The 16,621-nt window shown below is 45.0% G+C and overlaps 1 protein-coding gene across 3 annotated transcripts in view; it reads right to left on the bottom strand.

Moving 5' to 3' along the window:
• The window catches only part of LOC141162520 (E3 ubiquitin-protein ligase TRIM39-like), a 101,216-nt gene that overhangs the window by 30,933 nt on the left and 53,662 nt on the right, over positions 1-16,621 (bottom strand). For 2 of the 3 annotated variants that reach the window (XM_073648696.1, XM_073648697.1), the window contains exons 4-8: positions 16,023-16,075; positions 15,720-15,783; positions 15,285-15,337; positions 14,726-14,764; positions 14,224-14,323 (exon numbers count right to left, since the gene is read on the bottom strand). In XM_073648696.1, coding sequence (XP_073504797.1) covers positions 14,224-14,323; positions 14,726-14,764; positions 15,285-15,337; positions 15,720-15,783; positions 16,023-16,075 — 309 coding nt within the window. The remainder of the gene's footprint in view (positions 1-14,223; positions 14,324-14,725; positions 14,765-15,284; positions 15,338-15,719; positions 15,784-16,022; positions 16,076-16,621) is intronic. The other variant, XM_073648698.1, reaches the window with a different exon arrangement.

The raw sequence follows: 16,621 nt of genomic DNA, 5'->3' as shown, positions 1-16,621 counted from the left end.
AAGGTTTAGATGGTGCACTGTGTATATGTATGAAGGAGTGGATGGTGCACTGTGTATGTGTATGAAGGTGTGGATGGTGCACTGTGTATATGTATGAAGGTGCGGTTGGTGCACTGTGTATATGTATGAAGGTGTGGATGGTGCACTGTGTATGTGTATGAAGGTGGGGTTGGTGCACTGTGTATATGTATGAAGGTGTGGATGGAGCACTGTGTATATGTATGAAGGTGTGGATGGAGCACTGTGTATGTGTATGAAGGTTTGGTTGGTGCACTGTGTATGTGTATGAAGGTTTGGTTCGTGCACTGTGTATGTGTATGAAGCTGTGGATGGTGCACTGTGTATGAAGGTTTGGATGGTGCACTGTGTATATGTATGAAGGTTTGGATGGTGCACTGTGTATATGTATGAAGGTTTGGTTGGTGCACTGTGTATGAAGGTTTGGATGGTGCACTGTGTATATGTATGAAGGTTTGGATGGTGCACTGTGTATGTGTATGAAGGTGGGGTTGGTTCACTGTGTATATGTATGAAGGCTTGGATGGTGCACTGTGTATGTATATGAAGGTGCGGATGGTGTAATGTGTATGTGTGTGAAGGTTTGGTTGGTGCACTGTGTATGTGTGTGAAGGTGGGGTTGGTGCACTGTGTGTGAAGGTGTGGTTGGTGCACTGTGTATGAAGATGTGGATGGAGCACTGTGTATGTGTATGAACGTGTGGATGGTGCACTGTGTATGTGTATGAAGGTGTGGATGGAGCACTGTGTATATGTATGAAGGTGTGGTTGGTGCACTGTGTATGTGTATGAATTTGTGGATGCTGCACTGTGTATATGTATGAAGGTTTGGTTGGTGCACTGTGTATGAAGGTTTGGATGGTGCACTGTGTATGTGTATGAAGGTGTGGATGGTGCACTGTGTATGTGTATGAAGGTGTGGATGGAGCACTGTGTATGTGTATGAAGGTGTGGATGGTGCACTGTGTATGTGTATGAAGGTGTGGATGGTGCACTGTGTATATGTATGAAGGTTTGGATGGTGCACTGTGTATGTGTATGAAGGTGTGGATGGTGCACAGTGTATGTGTATGAAGGTGTGGATGGAGCACTGTGTATGAGTATGAAGGTGTGGATGGTGCACTGTGTATGTGTATGAAGGTGTGGATGGTGCACTGTGTATGTGTATGAAGGTGTGGATGGTGCACTGTGTATATGTATGAAGGTTTGGATGGTGCACTGTGTATGAGTATGAAGGTGTGGATGGAGCACTGTGTATGTGTATGAAGGTTTAGATGGTGCACAGTGTATGTGTATGAAGGTGTGGATGGTGCACTGTGTATGTGTATGAAGGTTTGGATGCTGCACTGTGCATGTGTATGAAGGTGTGGATGGAGCACTGTTTATGAGTATGAAGGTGTGGATGGTGCACTGTGTATGTGTATGAAGGTGTGGATGGTGCACTGTGTATATGTATGAAGGTGTGGATGGTGCACTGTGTATGTGTATGAAGGTTCAGTTGGTGCACTGTGTATGTGTATGAAGGTTTGGATGGTGCACTGTGTATGAAGGTGTGGATGGTGCACTGTGTATGTGTATGAAGGTGTGGATGGTGCACTGTGTATATGTATGAAGGTGCGGTTGGTGCACTGTGTATATGTATGAATGTGTGGATGGTGCACTGTGTATGTGTATGAAGGTGGGGTTGGTGCACTGTGTATATGTATGAAGGTGTGGATGGAGCACTGTGTATATGTATGAAGGTGTGGTTGGTGCACTGTGTATGTGTATGAAGGTGTGGTTGGTGCACTGTGTATGTGTATGAAGGTTTGGTTGGTGCACTGTGTATGTGTATGAAGGTTTGGTTGGTGCACTGTGTATGTGTATGAAGGTTTGGTTCGTGCATTGTGTATGTGTATGAAGGTTTGGTTGGTGCACTGTGTATGTGTATGAAGGTGTGGTTGGTGCACTGTGTATGTGTATGAAGGTTTGGTTGGTGCACTGTGTATGTGTATGAAGGTTTGGTTCGTGCACTGTGTATGTGTATGAAGGTGTGGATGGTGCACTGTGTATGAAGGTTTGGATGGTGCACTGTGTATATGTATGAAGGTTTGGATGGTGCACTGTGTATATGTATGAAGGTTTGGATGGTGCACTGTGTATGTGTATGAAGGTGGGGTTGGTGCACTGTGTATATGTATGAAGGCTTGGATGGTGCACTGTGTATGTATATGAAGGTGCGGATGGTGCAATGTGTATGTGTGTGAAGGTGGGGTTGGTGCACTGTGTATGAAGGTGTGGATGGTGCACTGTGTGTGAAGGTGTGGTTGGTGCACTGTGTATGACGATGTGGATGGAGCACTGTGTATGTGTATGAACGTGTGGATCGTGCACTATGTGTATGAAGGTGTGGATGGAGCACTGTATATGTGTATGAAGGTGTGGATGGTGCACTGTGTATGTGTATGAAGGTGTGGATGGAGCACTGTGCATGTGTATGGAGGTGTGGATGGTGCACTGTGTATGTATATGAAGGTGTGGATGGTGCATTGTGTATGTGTATGAAGGTGTGGATGGAGCACTGTGTATATGTATGAAGGTGTGGATGGTGCACTGTGTATGTGTATGAAGGTGTAGATGGTGCACTGTGTATGTGTATGAAGGTGTGGATGGAGCACTGTGTATATGTATGAAGGTGTGGTTGGTGCACTGTGTATGTGTATGAAGGTGTGGATGGAGCACTGTGTATGTGTATAATGGTTTGGATGCTGCACTGTGTATATGTATGAAGGTTTGGTTGGTGCACTGTGTATGAATGTTTGGATGGTGCACTGTGTATGTGTATGAAGGTGTGGATGGTGCACTGTGTATGTGTATGAAGGTGTGGATGGTGCACTGTGTATGTGTATGAAGGTGTGGTTGGTGCGCTGTGTATGTGTATGAAGTTGTGGATGGAGCACTGTGTATGTGTATAATGGTTTGGATGCTGCACTGTGTATATGTATGAAGGTTTGGATGGTGCACTGTGTATGTATATGAAGGTGCGGATGGTGCAATGTGTATGTGTGTGAAGGTGGGGTTGGTGCACTGTGTATGAAGGTGTGGATGGTGCACTGTGTATGAAGGTTTGGATGGTGCACTGTGTATGTGTATGAAGGTGTGGATGGTGCACTGTGTATGTGTATGAAGGTGTGGATGGAGCACTGTGTATGTGTATGAAGGTGTGGATGGTGCACTGTGTATGTGTATGAAGGTGTGGATGGTGCACTGTGTATATGTATGAAGGTTTGGATGGTGCACTGTGTATGTGTATGAAGGTGTGGATGGTGCACAGTGTATGTGTATGAAGGTGTGGATGGAGCACTGTGTATGAGTATGAAGGTGTGGATGGTGCACTGTGTATGTGTATGAAGGTGTGGATGGTGCACTGTGTATATGTATGAAGGTTTGGATGGAGCACTGTGTATGTGTATGAAGGTTTGGATGGTGCACTGTGTATGTGTATGAAGGTGTGGATGCTGCACTGTGTTTGTGTATGAAGGTTTGGATGGAGCACTGTGTATGTGTATGAAGGTGTGGATGGAGCACTGTGTATGTGTATGAAGGTGTGGATGGTGCACTGTGTATATGTATGAAGGTTTGGTTGGTGCACTGTGTATGAAGGTGTGGATGGAGCACTGTGTATGTGTATGAAGGTTTGGTTGGTGCACTGTGTATGAAGGTGTGGATGGTGCACTGTGTATGTGTATGAAGGTGTGGATGGTGCACTGTGTATATGTATGAAGGTTTGGATGGAGCACTGTGTATGAGTATGAAGGTGTGGATGGTGCACTGTGTATGAGTATGAAGGTGTGGATGGTGCACTGTGTATGTGTATGAAGGTGTGGATGCTGCACTGTGTATGTGTATGAAGGTGTGGATGGTGCACTGTGTATATGTATGAAGGTTTGGATGGTGCACTGTGTATGAGTATGAAGGTGTGGATGGTGCACTGTGTATGTGTATGAAGGTGTGGATGGTGCACTGTGTATGTGTATAAAGGTGTGGATGGTGCACTGTGTATGTGTATGAAGGTGTGGATGGTGCACTGTGTATGTGTATGAAGGTGTGGATGGTGCACTCTGTATGTGTATGAAGGTTTGGATGGAGCACTGTGTATGTGTATGAAGGTTTGGTTGGTGCACTGTGTATGAAGGTGTGGATGGTGCACTGTGTATGTGTATGAAGGTGTGGATGGTGCACTGTGTATATGTATGAAGGTTTGGATGGTGCACTGTGTATGTGTATGAAGGTGTGGATGGTGCACTGTGTATGTGTATAATGGTTTGGATGCTGCACTGTGTATGTGTATGAAGGTGTGGATGGTGCAATGTGTATGTGTATGAAGGTGTGGATGCTGCACTGTGTATGTGTATGAAGGTGTGGATGGAGCACTGTGTATGTGTATGAAGGTGTGGATGGTGCACTGTGTATGTGTATGAAGGTGTGGATGGAGCACTGTGTATGTGTATGAAGGTGTGGATGCTGCACTGTGTATGTGTATGAAGGTGTGGATGGAGCACTGTGTATGTGTATGAAGGTTTGGATGCTGCACTGTGTATATGTATGAAGGTTTGGATGGTGCACTGTGTATGTGTATGAAGGTGTGGATGGTGCACTGTGTATGTGTATAATGGTTTGGATGGTGCACTGTGTATGTGTATGAAGGTGTGGATGGTGCACTGTGTATGTGTTTGAAGGTGTGGTTGGAGCACTGTTTATGTGTATGAAGGTTTGGTTGGAGCACTGTGTATGTGTATGAAGGTTTGGATGGTGCACTGTGTATGTGTATGAAGGTGTGGATGGTGCACTGTGTATGTGTATGAAGGTTTGGATGGTGCACTGTGTATGTGTATGAAGGTGTGGATGGTGCACTGTGTATGTGTATGAAGGTGTGGATGGTGCACTGTGTATGTGTATGAAGGTGTGGATGGTGCACTGTGTATGTGTATAATGGTTTGGATGCTGCACTGTGTATGTGTATGAAGGTTTGGATGGAGCACTGTGTATGTGTATGAAGGTTTGGTTGGTGCACTGTATATGAAGGTGTGGATGGTGCACTGTGTATGAAGGTGTGGATGGTGCACTGTGTATGTGTATGAAGGTTTGGTTGGTGCACTGTGTATGAAGGTGTGGATGGTGCACTGTGTATGTATATGAAGGTGTGGATGGAGCACTGTGTATATGTATGAAGGTGTGGATGGTGCACTGTGTATGTGTATGAAGGTGTGGATGGAGCACTGTGCATGTGTATGGAGGTGTGGATGGTGCACTGTGTATGTATATGAAGGTGTGGATGGTGCATTGTGTATGTGTATGAAGGTGTGGATGGAGCACTGTGTATATGTATGAAGGTGTGGATGGTGCACTGTGTATGTGTATGAAGGTGTAGATGGTGCACTGTGTATGTGTATGAAGGTGTGGATGGTGCACTGTGTATGTGTATAATGGTTTGGATGCTGCACTGTGTATATGTATGAAGGTTTGGATGGAGCACTGTGTATGTGTATGAAGGTTTGGTTGGTGCACTGTGTATGAAGGTGTGGATGGTGCACTGTGTATGTGTATGAAGGTTTGGATGGAGAACTGTGTATGTGTATGAAGGTTTGGATGGTGCACTGTGTATGTGTATGAAGGTGTGGATGGTGCACTGTGTATGTGTATGAAGGTTTGGATGGTGCACTGTGTATGTGTATGAAGGTGTGGATGGTGCACTGTGTATGTGTATGAAGGTGTGGATGGTGCACTGTGTATGTGTATAATGGTTTGGATGCTGCACTGTGTATATGTATGAAGGTTTGGATGGAGCACTGTGTATGTGTATAATGGTTTGGATGCTGCACTGTGTATATGTATGAAGGTTTGGTTGGTGCACTGTGTATGAAGGTGTGGATGGTGCACTGTGTATGAAGGTGTGGATGGTGCACTGTGTATGTGTATGAAGGTTTGGTTGGTGCACTGTGTATGAAGGTGTGGATGGTGCACTGTGTATGTGTATGAAGGTGTGGATGGAGCACTGTGTATATGTATGAAGGTGTGGATGGTGCACTGTGTATGTGTATGAAGGTGTGGATGGAGCACTGTGTATGTGTATGGAGGTGTGGATGGAGCACTGTGTATGTGTATGAAGGTGTGGATGGTGCACTGTGTATGTGTATGAAGGTGTGGATGGAGCACTGTGTATATGTATGAAGGTGTGGATGGTGCACTGTGTATGTGTATGAAGGTGTGGATGCTGCACTGTGTATGTGTATGAAGGTGTGGATGGTGCACTGTGTATGTGTATGAAGGTGTGGATGGAGCACTGTGTATGTGTATGAAGGTGTGGATGGTGCACTGTGTATATGTATGGAGGTGTGGATGCTGCACTGTGTATGTGTATGAAGGTGTGGATGGTGCACTGTGTATGTGTATGAAGGTGTGGATGGAGCACTGTGTATATGTATGAAGGTGTGGATGCTGCACTGTGTATGTGTATGAAGGTGTGGATGGTGCACTGTGTATGTGTATGAAGGTGTGGATGGAGCACTGTGTATGTGTATGAAGGTTTGGTTAGTGCACTGTGTATGTGTATGAAGGTGTGGATGCTGCACTGTGTATGTGTATGAAGGTGTGGATGGTGCACTGTGTATGTGTATGAAGGTGTGGATGGTGCACTGTGTATGTGTATGAAGGTGTGGATGCTGCACTGTGTATGTGTATGAAGGTGTGGATGGTGCACTGTGTATGTGTATGAAGGTGTGGATGGTGCACTGTGTATGTGTATGAAGGTTTGGATGGAGCACTGTGTATGAAGGTGTGGATGGTGCACTGTGTATGTGTATGAAGGTGTGGAAGGTGCACTGTGTATGTGTATGAAGGTTTGGATGCTGCACTGTGTATGTGTATGAAGGTGTGGATGGAGCACTGTGTATGTGTATGAAGGTTTGGATGGTGCACTGTGTATGTGTATGAAGGTGTGGATGGTGCACTGTGTATGAAGGTGTGGATGGTGCACTGTATATATGTATGAAGGTTTGGATGGTGCACTGTGTATGTGTATGAAGGTGTGGATGGTGCAGTGTGTATGTGTATAATGGTTTGGATGCTGCACTGTGTATATGTATGAAGGTTTGGATGGTGCACTGTGTATGTGTATGAAGGTTTGGATGGTGCACTGTGTATATGTATGAAGGTTTGGATGGTGCACTCTGTATGTGTATGAAGGTGTGGATGGTGCACTGTGTATGTGTTTGAAGGTGTGGATGCTGCACTGTGTATGTGTATGAAGGTTTGGATGGTGCACTGTGTATGTGTATGAAGGTTTGGATGGAGCACTGTGTATGTGTATGAAGGTGTGGATGGTGTACTGTGTATGTGTATGAAGGTGTGGATGGTGCACTGTGTATGTGTATGAAGGTGTGGATGGTGCACTGTGTATGTGTATGAAGGTGTGGATGGTGCACTGTGTATGAGTATGAAGGTGTGGATGGAGCACTGTGTATGTGTATGAAGGTTTAGATGGTGCACAGTGTATGTGTATGAAGGTGTGGATGGTGCACTGTGTATGTGTATGAAGGTTTGGATGCTGCACTGTGCATGTGTATGAAGGTGTGGATGGAGCACTGTTTATGAGTATGAAGGTGTGGATGGTGCACTGTGTATGTGTATGAAGGTGTGGATGGTGCACTGTGTATATGTATGAAGGTGTGGATGGTGCACTGTGTATGTGTATGAAGGTTCAGTTGGTGCACTGTGTATGTGTATGAAGGTTTGGATGGTGCACTGTGTATGAAGGTGTGGATGGTGCACTGTGTATGTGTATGAAGGTGTGGATGGTGCACTGTGTATATGTATGAAGGTGCGGTTGGTGCACTGTGTATATGTATGAATGTGTGGATGGTGCACTGTGTATGTGTATGAAGGTGGGGTTGGTGCACTGTGTATATGTATGAAGGTGTGGATGGAGCACTGTGTATATGTATGAAGGTGTGGTTGGTGCACTGTGTATGTGTATGAAGGTGTGGTTGGTGCACTGTGTATGTGTATGAAGGTTTGGTTGGTGCACTGTGTATGTGTATGAAGGTTTGGTTGGTGCACTGTGTATGTGTATGAAGGTTTGGTTCGTGCATTGTGTATGTGTATGAAGGTTTGGTTGGTGCACTGTGTATGTGTATGAAGGTGTGGTTGGTGCACTGTGTATGTGTATGAAGGTTTGGTTGGTGCACTGTGTATGTGTATGAAGGTTTGGTTCGTGCACTGTGTATGTGTATGAAGGTGTGGATGGTGCACTGTGTATGAAGGTTTGGATGGTGCACTGTGTATATGTATGAAGGTTTGGATGGTGCACTGTGTATATGTATGAAGGTTTGGATGGTGCACTGTGTATGTGTATGAAGGTGGGGTTGGTGCACTGTGTATATGTATGAAGGCTTGGATGGTGCACTGTGTATGTATATGAAGGTGCGGATGGTGCAATGTGTATGTGTGTGAAGGTGGGGTTGGTGCACTGTGTATGAAGGTGTGGATGGTGCACTGTGTGTGAAGGTGTGGTTGGTGCACTGTGTATGACGATGTGGATGGAGCACTGTGTATGTGTATGAACGTGTGGATCGTGCACTATGTGTATGAAGGTGTGGATGGAGCACTGTATATGTGTATGAAGGTGTGGATGGTGCACTGTGTATGTGTATGAAGGTGTGGATGGAGCACTGTGCATGTGTATGGAGGTGTGGATGGTGCACTGTGTATGTATATGAAGGTGTGGATGGTGCATTGTGTATGTGTATGAAGGTGTGGATGGAGCACTGTGTATATGTATGAAGGTGTGGATGGTGCACTGTGTATGTGTATGAAGGTGTAGATGGTGCACTGTGTATGTGTATGAAGGTGTGGATGGAGCACTGTGTATATGTATGAAGGTGTGGTTGGTGCACTGTGTATGTGTATGAAGGTGTGGATGGAGCACTGTGTATGTGTATAATGGTTTGGATGCTGCACTGTGTATATGTATGAAGGTTTGGTTGGTGCACTGTGTATGAATGTTTGGATGGTGCACTGTGTATGTGTATGAAGGTGTGGATGGTGCACTGTGTATGTGTATGAAGGTGTGGATGGTGCACTGTGTATGTGTATGAAGGTGTGGTTGGTGCGCTGTGTATGTGTATGAAGTTGTGGATGGAGCACTGTGTATGTGTATAATGGTTTGGATGCTGCACTGTGTATATGTATGAAGGTTTGGATGGTGCACTGTGTATGTATATGAAGGTGCGGATGGTGCAATGTGTATGTGTGTGAAGGTGGGGTTGGTGCACTGTGTATGAAGGTGTGGATGGTGCACTGTGTATGAAGGTTTGGATGGTGCACTGTGTATGTGTATGAAGGTGTGGATGGTGCACTGTGTATGTGTATGAAGGTGTGGATGGAGCACTGTGTATGTGTATGAAGGTGTGGATGGTGCACTGTGTATGTGTATGAAGGTGTGGATGGTGCACTGTGTATATGTATGAAGGTTTGGATGGTGCACTGTGTATGTGTATGAAGGTGTGGATGGTGCACAGTGTATGTGTATGAAGGTGTGGATGGAGCACTGTGTATGAGTATGAAGGTGTGGATGGTGCACTGTGTATGTGTATGAAGGTGTGGATGGTGCACTGTGTATATGTATGAAGGTTTGGATGGAGCACTGTGTATGTGTATGAAGGTTTGGATGGTGCACTGTGTATGTGTATGAAGGTGTGGATGCTGCACTGTGTTTGTGTATGAAGGTTTGGATGGAGCACTGTGTATGTGTATGAAGGTGTGGATGGAGCACTGTGTATGTGTATGAAGGTGTGGATGGTGCACTGTGTATATGTATGAAGGTTTGGTTGGTGCACTGTGTATGAAGGTGTGGATGGAGCACTGTGTATGTGTATGAAGGTTTGGTTGGTGCACTGTGTATGAAGGTGTGGATGGTGCACTGTGTATGTGTATGAAGGTGTGGATGGTGCACTGTGTATATGTATGAAGGTTTGGATGGAGCACTGTGTATGAGTATGAAGGTGTGGATGGTGCACTGTGTATGAGTATGAAGGTGTGGATGGTGCACTGTGTATGTGTATGAAGGTGTGGATGCTGCACTGTGTATGTGTATGAAGGTGTGGATGGTGCACTGTGTATATGTATGAAGGTTTGGATGGTGCACTGTGTATGAGTATGAAGGTGTGGATGGTGCACTGTGTATGTGTATGAAGGTGTGGATGGTGCACTGTGTATGTGTATAAAGGTGTGGATGGTGCACTGTGTATGTGTATGAAGGTGTGGATGGTGCACTGTGTATGTGTATGAAGGTGTGGATGGTGCACTCTGTATGTGTATGAAGGTTTGGATGGAGCACTGTGTATGTGTATGAAGGTTTGGTTGGTGCACTGTGTATGAAGGTGTGGATGGTGCACTGTGTATGTGTATGAAGGTGTGGATGGTGCACTGTGTATATGTATGAAGGTTTGGATGGTGCACTGTGTATGTGTATGAAGGTGTGGATGGTGCACTGTGTATGTGTATAATGGTTTGGATGCTGCACTGTGTATGTGTATGAAGGTGTGGATGGTGCAATGTGTATGTGTATGAAGGTGTGGATGCTGCACTGTGTATGTGTATGAAGGTGTGGATGGAGCACTGTGTATGTGTATGAAGGTGTGGATGGTGCACTGTGTATGTGTATGAAGGTGTGGATGGAGCACTGTGTATGTGTATGAAGGTGTGGATGCTGCACTGTGTATGTGTATGAAGGTGTGGATGGAGCACTGTGTATGTGTATGAAGGTTTGGATGCTGCACTGTGTATATGTATGAAGGTTTGGATGGTGCACTGTGTATGTGTATGAAGGTGTGGATGGTGCACTGTGTATGTGTATAATGGTTTGGATGGTGCACTGTGTATGTGTATGAAGGTGTGGATGGTGCACTGTGTATGTGTTTGAAGGTGTGGTTGGAGCACTGTTTATGTGTATGAAGGTTTGGTTGGAGCACTGTGTATGTGTATGAAGGTTTGGATGGTGCACTGTGTATGTGTATGAAGGTGTGGATGGTGCACTGTGTATGTGTATGAAGGTTTGGATGGTGCACTGTGTATGTGTATGAAGGTGTGGATGGTGCACTGTGTATGTGTATGAAGGTGTGGATGGTGCACTGTGTATGTGTATGAAGGTGTGGATGGTGCACTGTGTATGTGTATAATGGTTTGGATGCTGCACTGTGTATGTGTATGAAGGTTTGGATGGAGCACTGTGTATGTGTATGAAGGTTTGGTTGGTGCACTGTATATGAAGGTGTGGATGGTGCACTGTGTATGAAGGTGTGGATGGTGCACTGTGTATGTGTATGAAGGTTTGGTTGGTGCACTGTGTATGAAGGTGTGGATGGTGCACTGTGTATGTATATGAAGGTGTGGATGGAGCACTGTGTATATGTATGAAGGTGTGGATGGTGCACTGTGTATGTGTATGAAGGTGTGGATGGAGCACTGTGCATGTGTATGGAGGTGTGGATGGTGCACTGTGTATGTATATGAAGGTGTGGATGGTGCATTGTGTATGTGTATGAAGGTGTGGATGGAGCACTGTGTATATGTATGAAGGTGTGGATGGTGCACTGTGTATGTGTATGAAGGTGTAGATGGTGCACTGTGTATGTGTATGAAGGTGTGGATGGTGCACTGTGTATGTGTATAATGGTTTGGATGCTGCACTGTGTATATGTATGAAGGTTTGGATGGAGCACTGTGTATGTGTATGAAGGTTTGGTTGGTGCACTGTGTATGAAGGTGTGGATGGTGCACTGTGTATGTGTATGAAGGTTTGGATGGAGAACTGTGTATGTGTATGAAGGTTTGGATGGTGCACTGTGTATGTGTATGAAGGTGTGGATGGTGCACTGTGTATGTGTATGAAGGTTTGGATGGTGCACTGTGTATGTGTATGAAGGTGTGGATGGTGCACTGTGTATGTGTATGAAGGTGTGGATGGTGCACTGTGTATGTGTATAATGGTTTGGATGCTGCACTGTGTATATGTATGAAGGTTTGGATGGAGCACTGTGTATGTGTATAATGGTTTGGATGCTGCACTGTGTATATGTATGAAGGTTTGGTTGGTGCACTGTGTATGAAGGTGTGGATGGTGCACTGTGTATGAAGGTGTGGATGGTGCACTGTGTATGTGTATGAAGGTTTGGTTGGTGCACTGTGTATGAAGGTGTGGATGGTGCACTGTGTATGTGTATGAAGGTGTGGATGGAGCACTGTGTATATGTATGAAGGTGTGGATGGTGCACTGTGTATGTGTATGAAGGTGTGGATGGAGCACTGTGTATGTGTATGGAGGTGTGGATGGAGCACTGTGTATGTGTATGAAGGTGTGGATGGTGCACTGTGTATGTGTATGAAGGTGTGGATGGAGCACTGTGTATATGTATGAAGGTGTGGATGGTGCACTGTGTATGTGTATGAAGGTGTGGATGCTGCACTGTGTATGTGTATGAAGGTGTGGATGGTGCACTGTGTATGTGTATGAAGGTGTGGATGGAGCACTGTGTATGTGTATGAAGGTGTGGATGGTGCACTGTGTATATGTATGGAGGTGTGGATGCTGCACTGTGTATGTGTATGAAGGTGTGGATGGTGCACTGTGTATGTGTATGAAGGTGTGGATGGAGCACTGTGTATATGTATGAAGGTGTGGATGCTGCACTGTGTATGTGTATGAAGGTGTGGATGGTGCACTGTGTATGTGTATGAAGGTGTGGATGGAGCACTGTGTATGTGTATGAAGGTTTGGTTAGTGCACTGTGTATGTGTATGAAGGTGTGGATGCTGCACTGTGTATGTGTATGAAGGTGTGGATGGTGCACTGTGTATGTGTATGAAGGTGTGGATGGTGCACTGTGTATGTGTATGAAGGTGTGGATGCTGCACTGTGTATGTGTATGAAGGTGTGGATGGTGCACTGTGTATGTGTATGAAGGTGTGGATGGTGCACTGTGTATGTGTATGAAGGTTTGGATGGAGCACTGTGTATGAAGGTGTGGATGGTGCACTGTGTATGTGTATGAAGGTGTGGAAGGTGCACTGTGTATGTGTATGAAGGTTTGGATGCTGCACTGTGTATGTGTATGAAGGTGTGGATGGAGCACTGTGTATGTGTATGAAGGTTTGGATGGTGCACTGTGTATGTGTATGAAGGTGTGGATGGTGCACTGTGTATGAAGGTGTGGATGGTGCACTGTATATATGTATGAAGGTTTGGATGGTGCACTGTGTATGTGTATGAAGGTGTGGATGGTGCAGTGTGTATGTGTATAATGGTTTGGATGCTGCACTGTGTATATGTATGAAGGTTTGGATGGTGCACTGTGTATGTGTATGAAGGTTTGGATGGTGCACTGTGTATATGTATGAAGGTTTGGATGGTGCACTCTGTATGTGTATGAAGGTGTGGATGGTGCACTGTGTATGTGTTTGAAGGTGTGGATGCTGCACTGTGTATGTGTATGAAGGTTTGGATGGTGCACTGTGTATGTGTATGAAGGTTTGGATGGAGCACTGTGTATGTGTATGAAGGTGTGGATGGTGTACTGTGTATGTGTATGAAGGTGTGGATGGTGCACTGTGTATGTGTATGAAGGTGTGGATGGTGCACTGTGTATGTGTATGAAGGTGTGGATGGTGCACTGTGTATGTGTATGAAGGTGTGGATGGTGCACTGTGTATGTGTATGAAGGTGTGGATGGTGCACTGTGTATGTGTATGAAGGTGTGGATGGTGCACTGTGTATGTGTATAATGGTTTGGATGCTGCACTGTGTATATGTATGAAGGTGTGGATGGTGCACTGTGTATGAAGGTGTGGATGGTGCACTGTGTATGTGTATGAAGGTGTGGTTGGTGCACTGTGTATGAAGGTGTGGATGGTGCACTGTGTATGTGTATGAAGGTGTGGATGGTGCACTGTGTATGTGTATGAAGGTTTGGATGGTGTTTTGTTTATACGTCAGCTCTGACGAGTTATGATCAGCTATAAAAGGTCTAACAAATGTTGGCTCTTTCATCCTGTCGGCCGTTCTCCACCATCTTCTTTAGCATTTCATTACGATATTTCTCATGACAGCAGGCACTCAGTATCCTCACACCGTCATCTGCATCTTAACATACTGGATCTCAGGCCTTCTTACATGTATCCATTAGCCGGGTTGTCGTTGGAGTAGTTTGGGTCTTCTCCTTCATCGTCATAATCATCTACTTCTATACTTTTACTTTTTAAGAGAGCAACACCTAGAGGTGGGAGAGATGGGACACAGTTGTCGCTGCCACCACTCGACTTAAAGGGTTTATCCACTTTAAACAAACTATTTTCTTGGTTTTGTATCAAATTTGTAAGCGCAAGTACAAGTCAGAAATTTAATGTATTAGGACTCGGAGGTCTAATTCATGAAGAACATGCCCAAGATTCTCTGATGATCACCTCATATATCTCCAAATAAATCAAGATGGCCCCTGTAGGAACGCCAAAACCAAGTATGGGGAACTAGGAATTACACCAACTCAACAACAATCCTAATAGATGATTCTACCAGTGATTTTAGGAAGGGCCCAATTCATGGTCCTTGAGTATCATGGGTGCCTTATGGAGAGTTGGACTCATGTTTGATACATAAGATTATAGAGGTCACTTACATGCTGCGGGTGGGATGGAGTCACATCCATCGGGGTAACCTGACAGCAGAAAAAAAAAAAGGAATCGAGAATGGTGGGAACTTTTGGAATAACACAAACACTTGGACAACTAAGGAAAATGACAGAAGAAGTTCAAGAAGTGTGAAGTAGACATTGGACTATCCGTAAAAGTAAAGGTCTCCAGACACATAGACACTTGTCTACTGGTTGTCCTACTCCATGTGTCTTTCAAATGAGGCTGGATATGAATGAACTTAATACAGTGGGTGGAAGACAAATAGATAAAACATGTATCAGAGCTGGAATAGATCATTCGAAAGAAGGTCTAGAATAGAGTGGATCCTCAAAACCAATGCTCATGACGTAGACTCTACAAAGTTTCCTACAGAAATTATGGAAGTCACCAAATTTTGGTAAACGAGCGGAAATCTCCATATCTATCGATGCCATGAAACCCACATTATAACCACCATGGGGCATATACATCTGGTGCGTTCCTCATAATCTAACCCTGGGGTACATGCTCCAGATGAGATCTGGTCTGGGTAGTAGAACCTACCTTGAAATTCTCTTCCCACCGAACTTCTCCGGCTCTCAGAGGTTGGGGACTTCCTGTTGGAGACAGATGTTCAGAGGGTGGTACCGCACATTTATGAGCCCCTTTATCTGTGCATGGTCTGGGCATCTGCATTCGTGTTATAACATGTAGTTCATAATAATACTTCCTTCTCGCCAAGAACCCTCAAGAAGCTATAAATCTGTGGTCCGGCCGTGATATGAGGAAGTGAAAGAAATCCTGACCTCTGAATTGCTTTCAAAAGTCTACGGAAACCCTGAGGCCTTGTCATGTAAACAGAGTCATCTTTCTAATGTGTCTCTGTTCACACGGACCTGGACACCATCAGAGCTTACAATCTATTGATGCAGATACCCTACTGAGAGAAGTACATAGGAGAAGCCCAACTTCAGGGATGTGGAGATGACAGATACGTACGGAATGGTCAGCAAGATGTCCTGGTGGCACATGGTGCCCTGAGAGGAGACGGATCGCAGGTGAGCTGTGGAGACAGAGGACATGGTGGTCAGTTCTCCGCAGCTGAGAAACATGTCCTATGGTCTAAACTGTGTTGTTCCGGGGCTGATCTTCAGATACAATCAATGTTTAGGTGTTTACGGAAATGCTGTGGGGTTAGAGAAGACAGGCAGTCTCTGGTAGATCACATAGAACTTTCTGACCACCCCATGCAGGAGACATGGGGTGGTCACACAGATTTCGGAATCTGATGTCAGGCCTTACCTGGTGGTCTATTCATAATCATAAAACTTGATGAAGGTTGAGTATAATGAGTCCTACAATATATGAGAATTAGAATAAAAAAAAGAGCATTCTGGGTAATGTAGTACTGCACATCGACTCTCCCCCCCAAAAATGTACTTTAGGTGGCCATGCCTACGTAGGCTCTAGATGCAACCACCCATGGAGAGGAAAAACATGAGAATTTTTGGCCAACTAGAGTCTATGTACATATGACCTGTAGGTGGCGCTGTTTCCATACGTCTTGATGCACACTACGTATCTTTATGACCTGTAGGTGGCGCTGTTTCCATACTGCCTGATAGACTCTACAGACCTTTATGACCATCAATACTTTCTGATGGAGTATTTATATCTTTATGTCCTGTAGGTGGCGCTGTTTTATGCTTCATGATGGAGTCTACCTGCAGATGGTGCTGTTTCCATACTTCCTGATGCACACTAGGTATCTTTATGACCTGTGGGTGGCGCTGTTTCCATACTGCCTGATAGTCATAAAGGTCTGTAGAGTCTATCAATACTTTCTGATGGAGTATTTATATCTTTATGTCCTGTAGGTGGCGCTGTTTTATGCTTCATGA

The sequence above is a fragment of the Phyllobates terribilis genome, unplaced genomic scaffold (genome assembly GCF_046119375.1).
Source record: "Phyllobates terribilis strain yellow unplaced genomic scaffold, ASM4611937v1 Scaffold_9__5_contigs__length_417890890, whole genome shotgun sequence".
Taxonomy (NCBI): domain Eukaryota; kingdom Metazoa; phylum Chordata; class Amphibia; order Anura; family Dendrobatidae; genus Phyllobates; species Phyllobates terribilis.
This window is presented reverse-complemented; position numbering and strand designations above follow the sequence as displayed.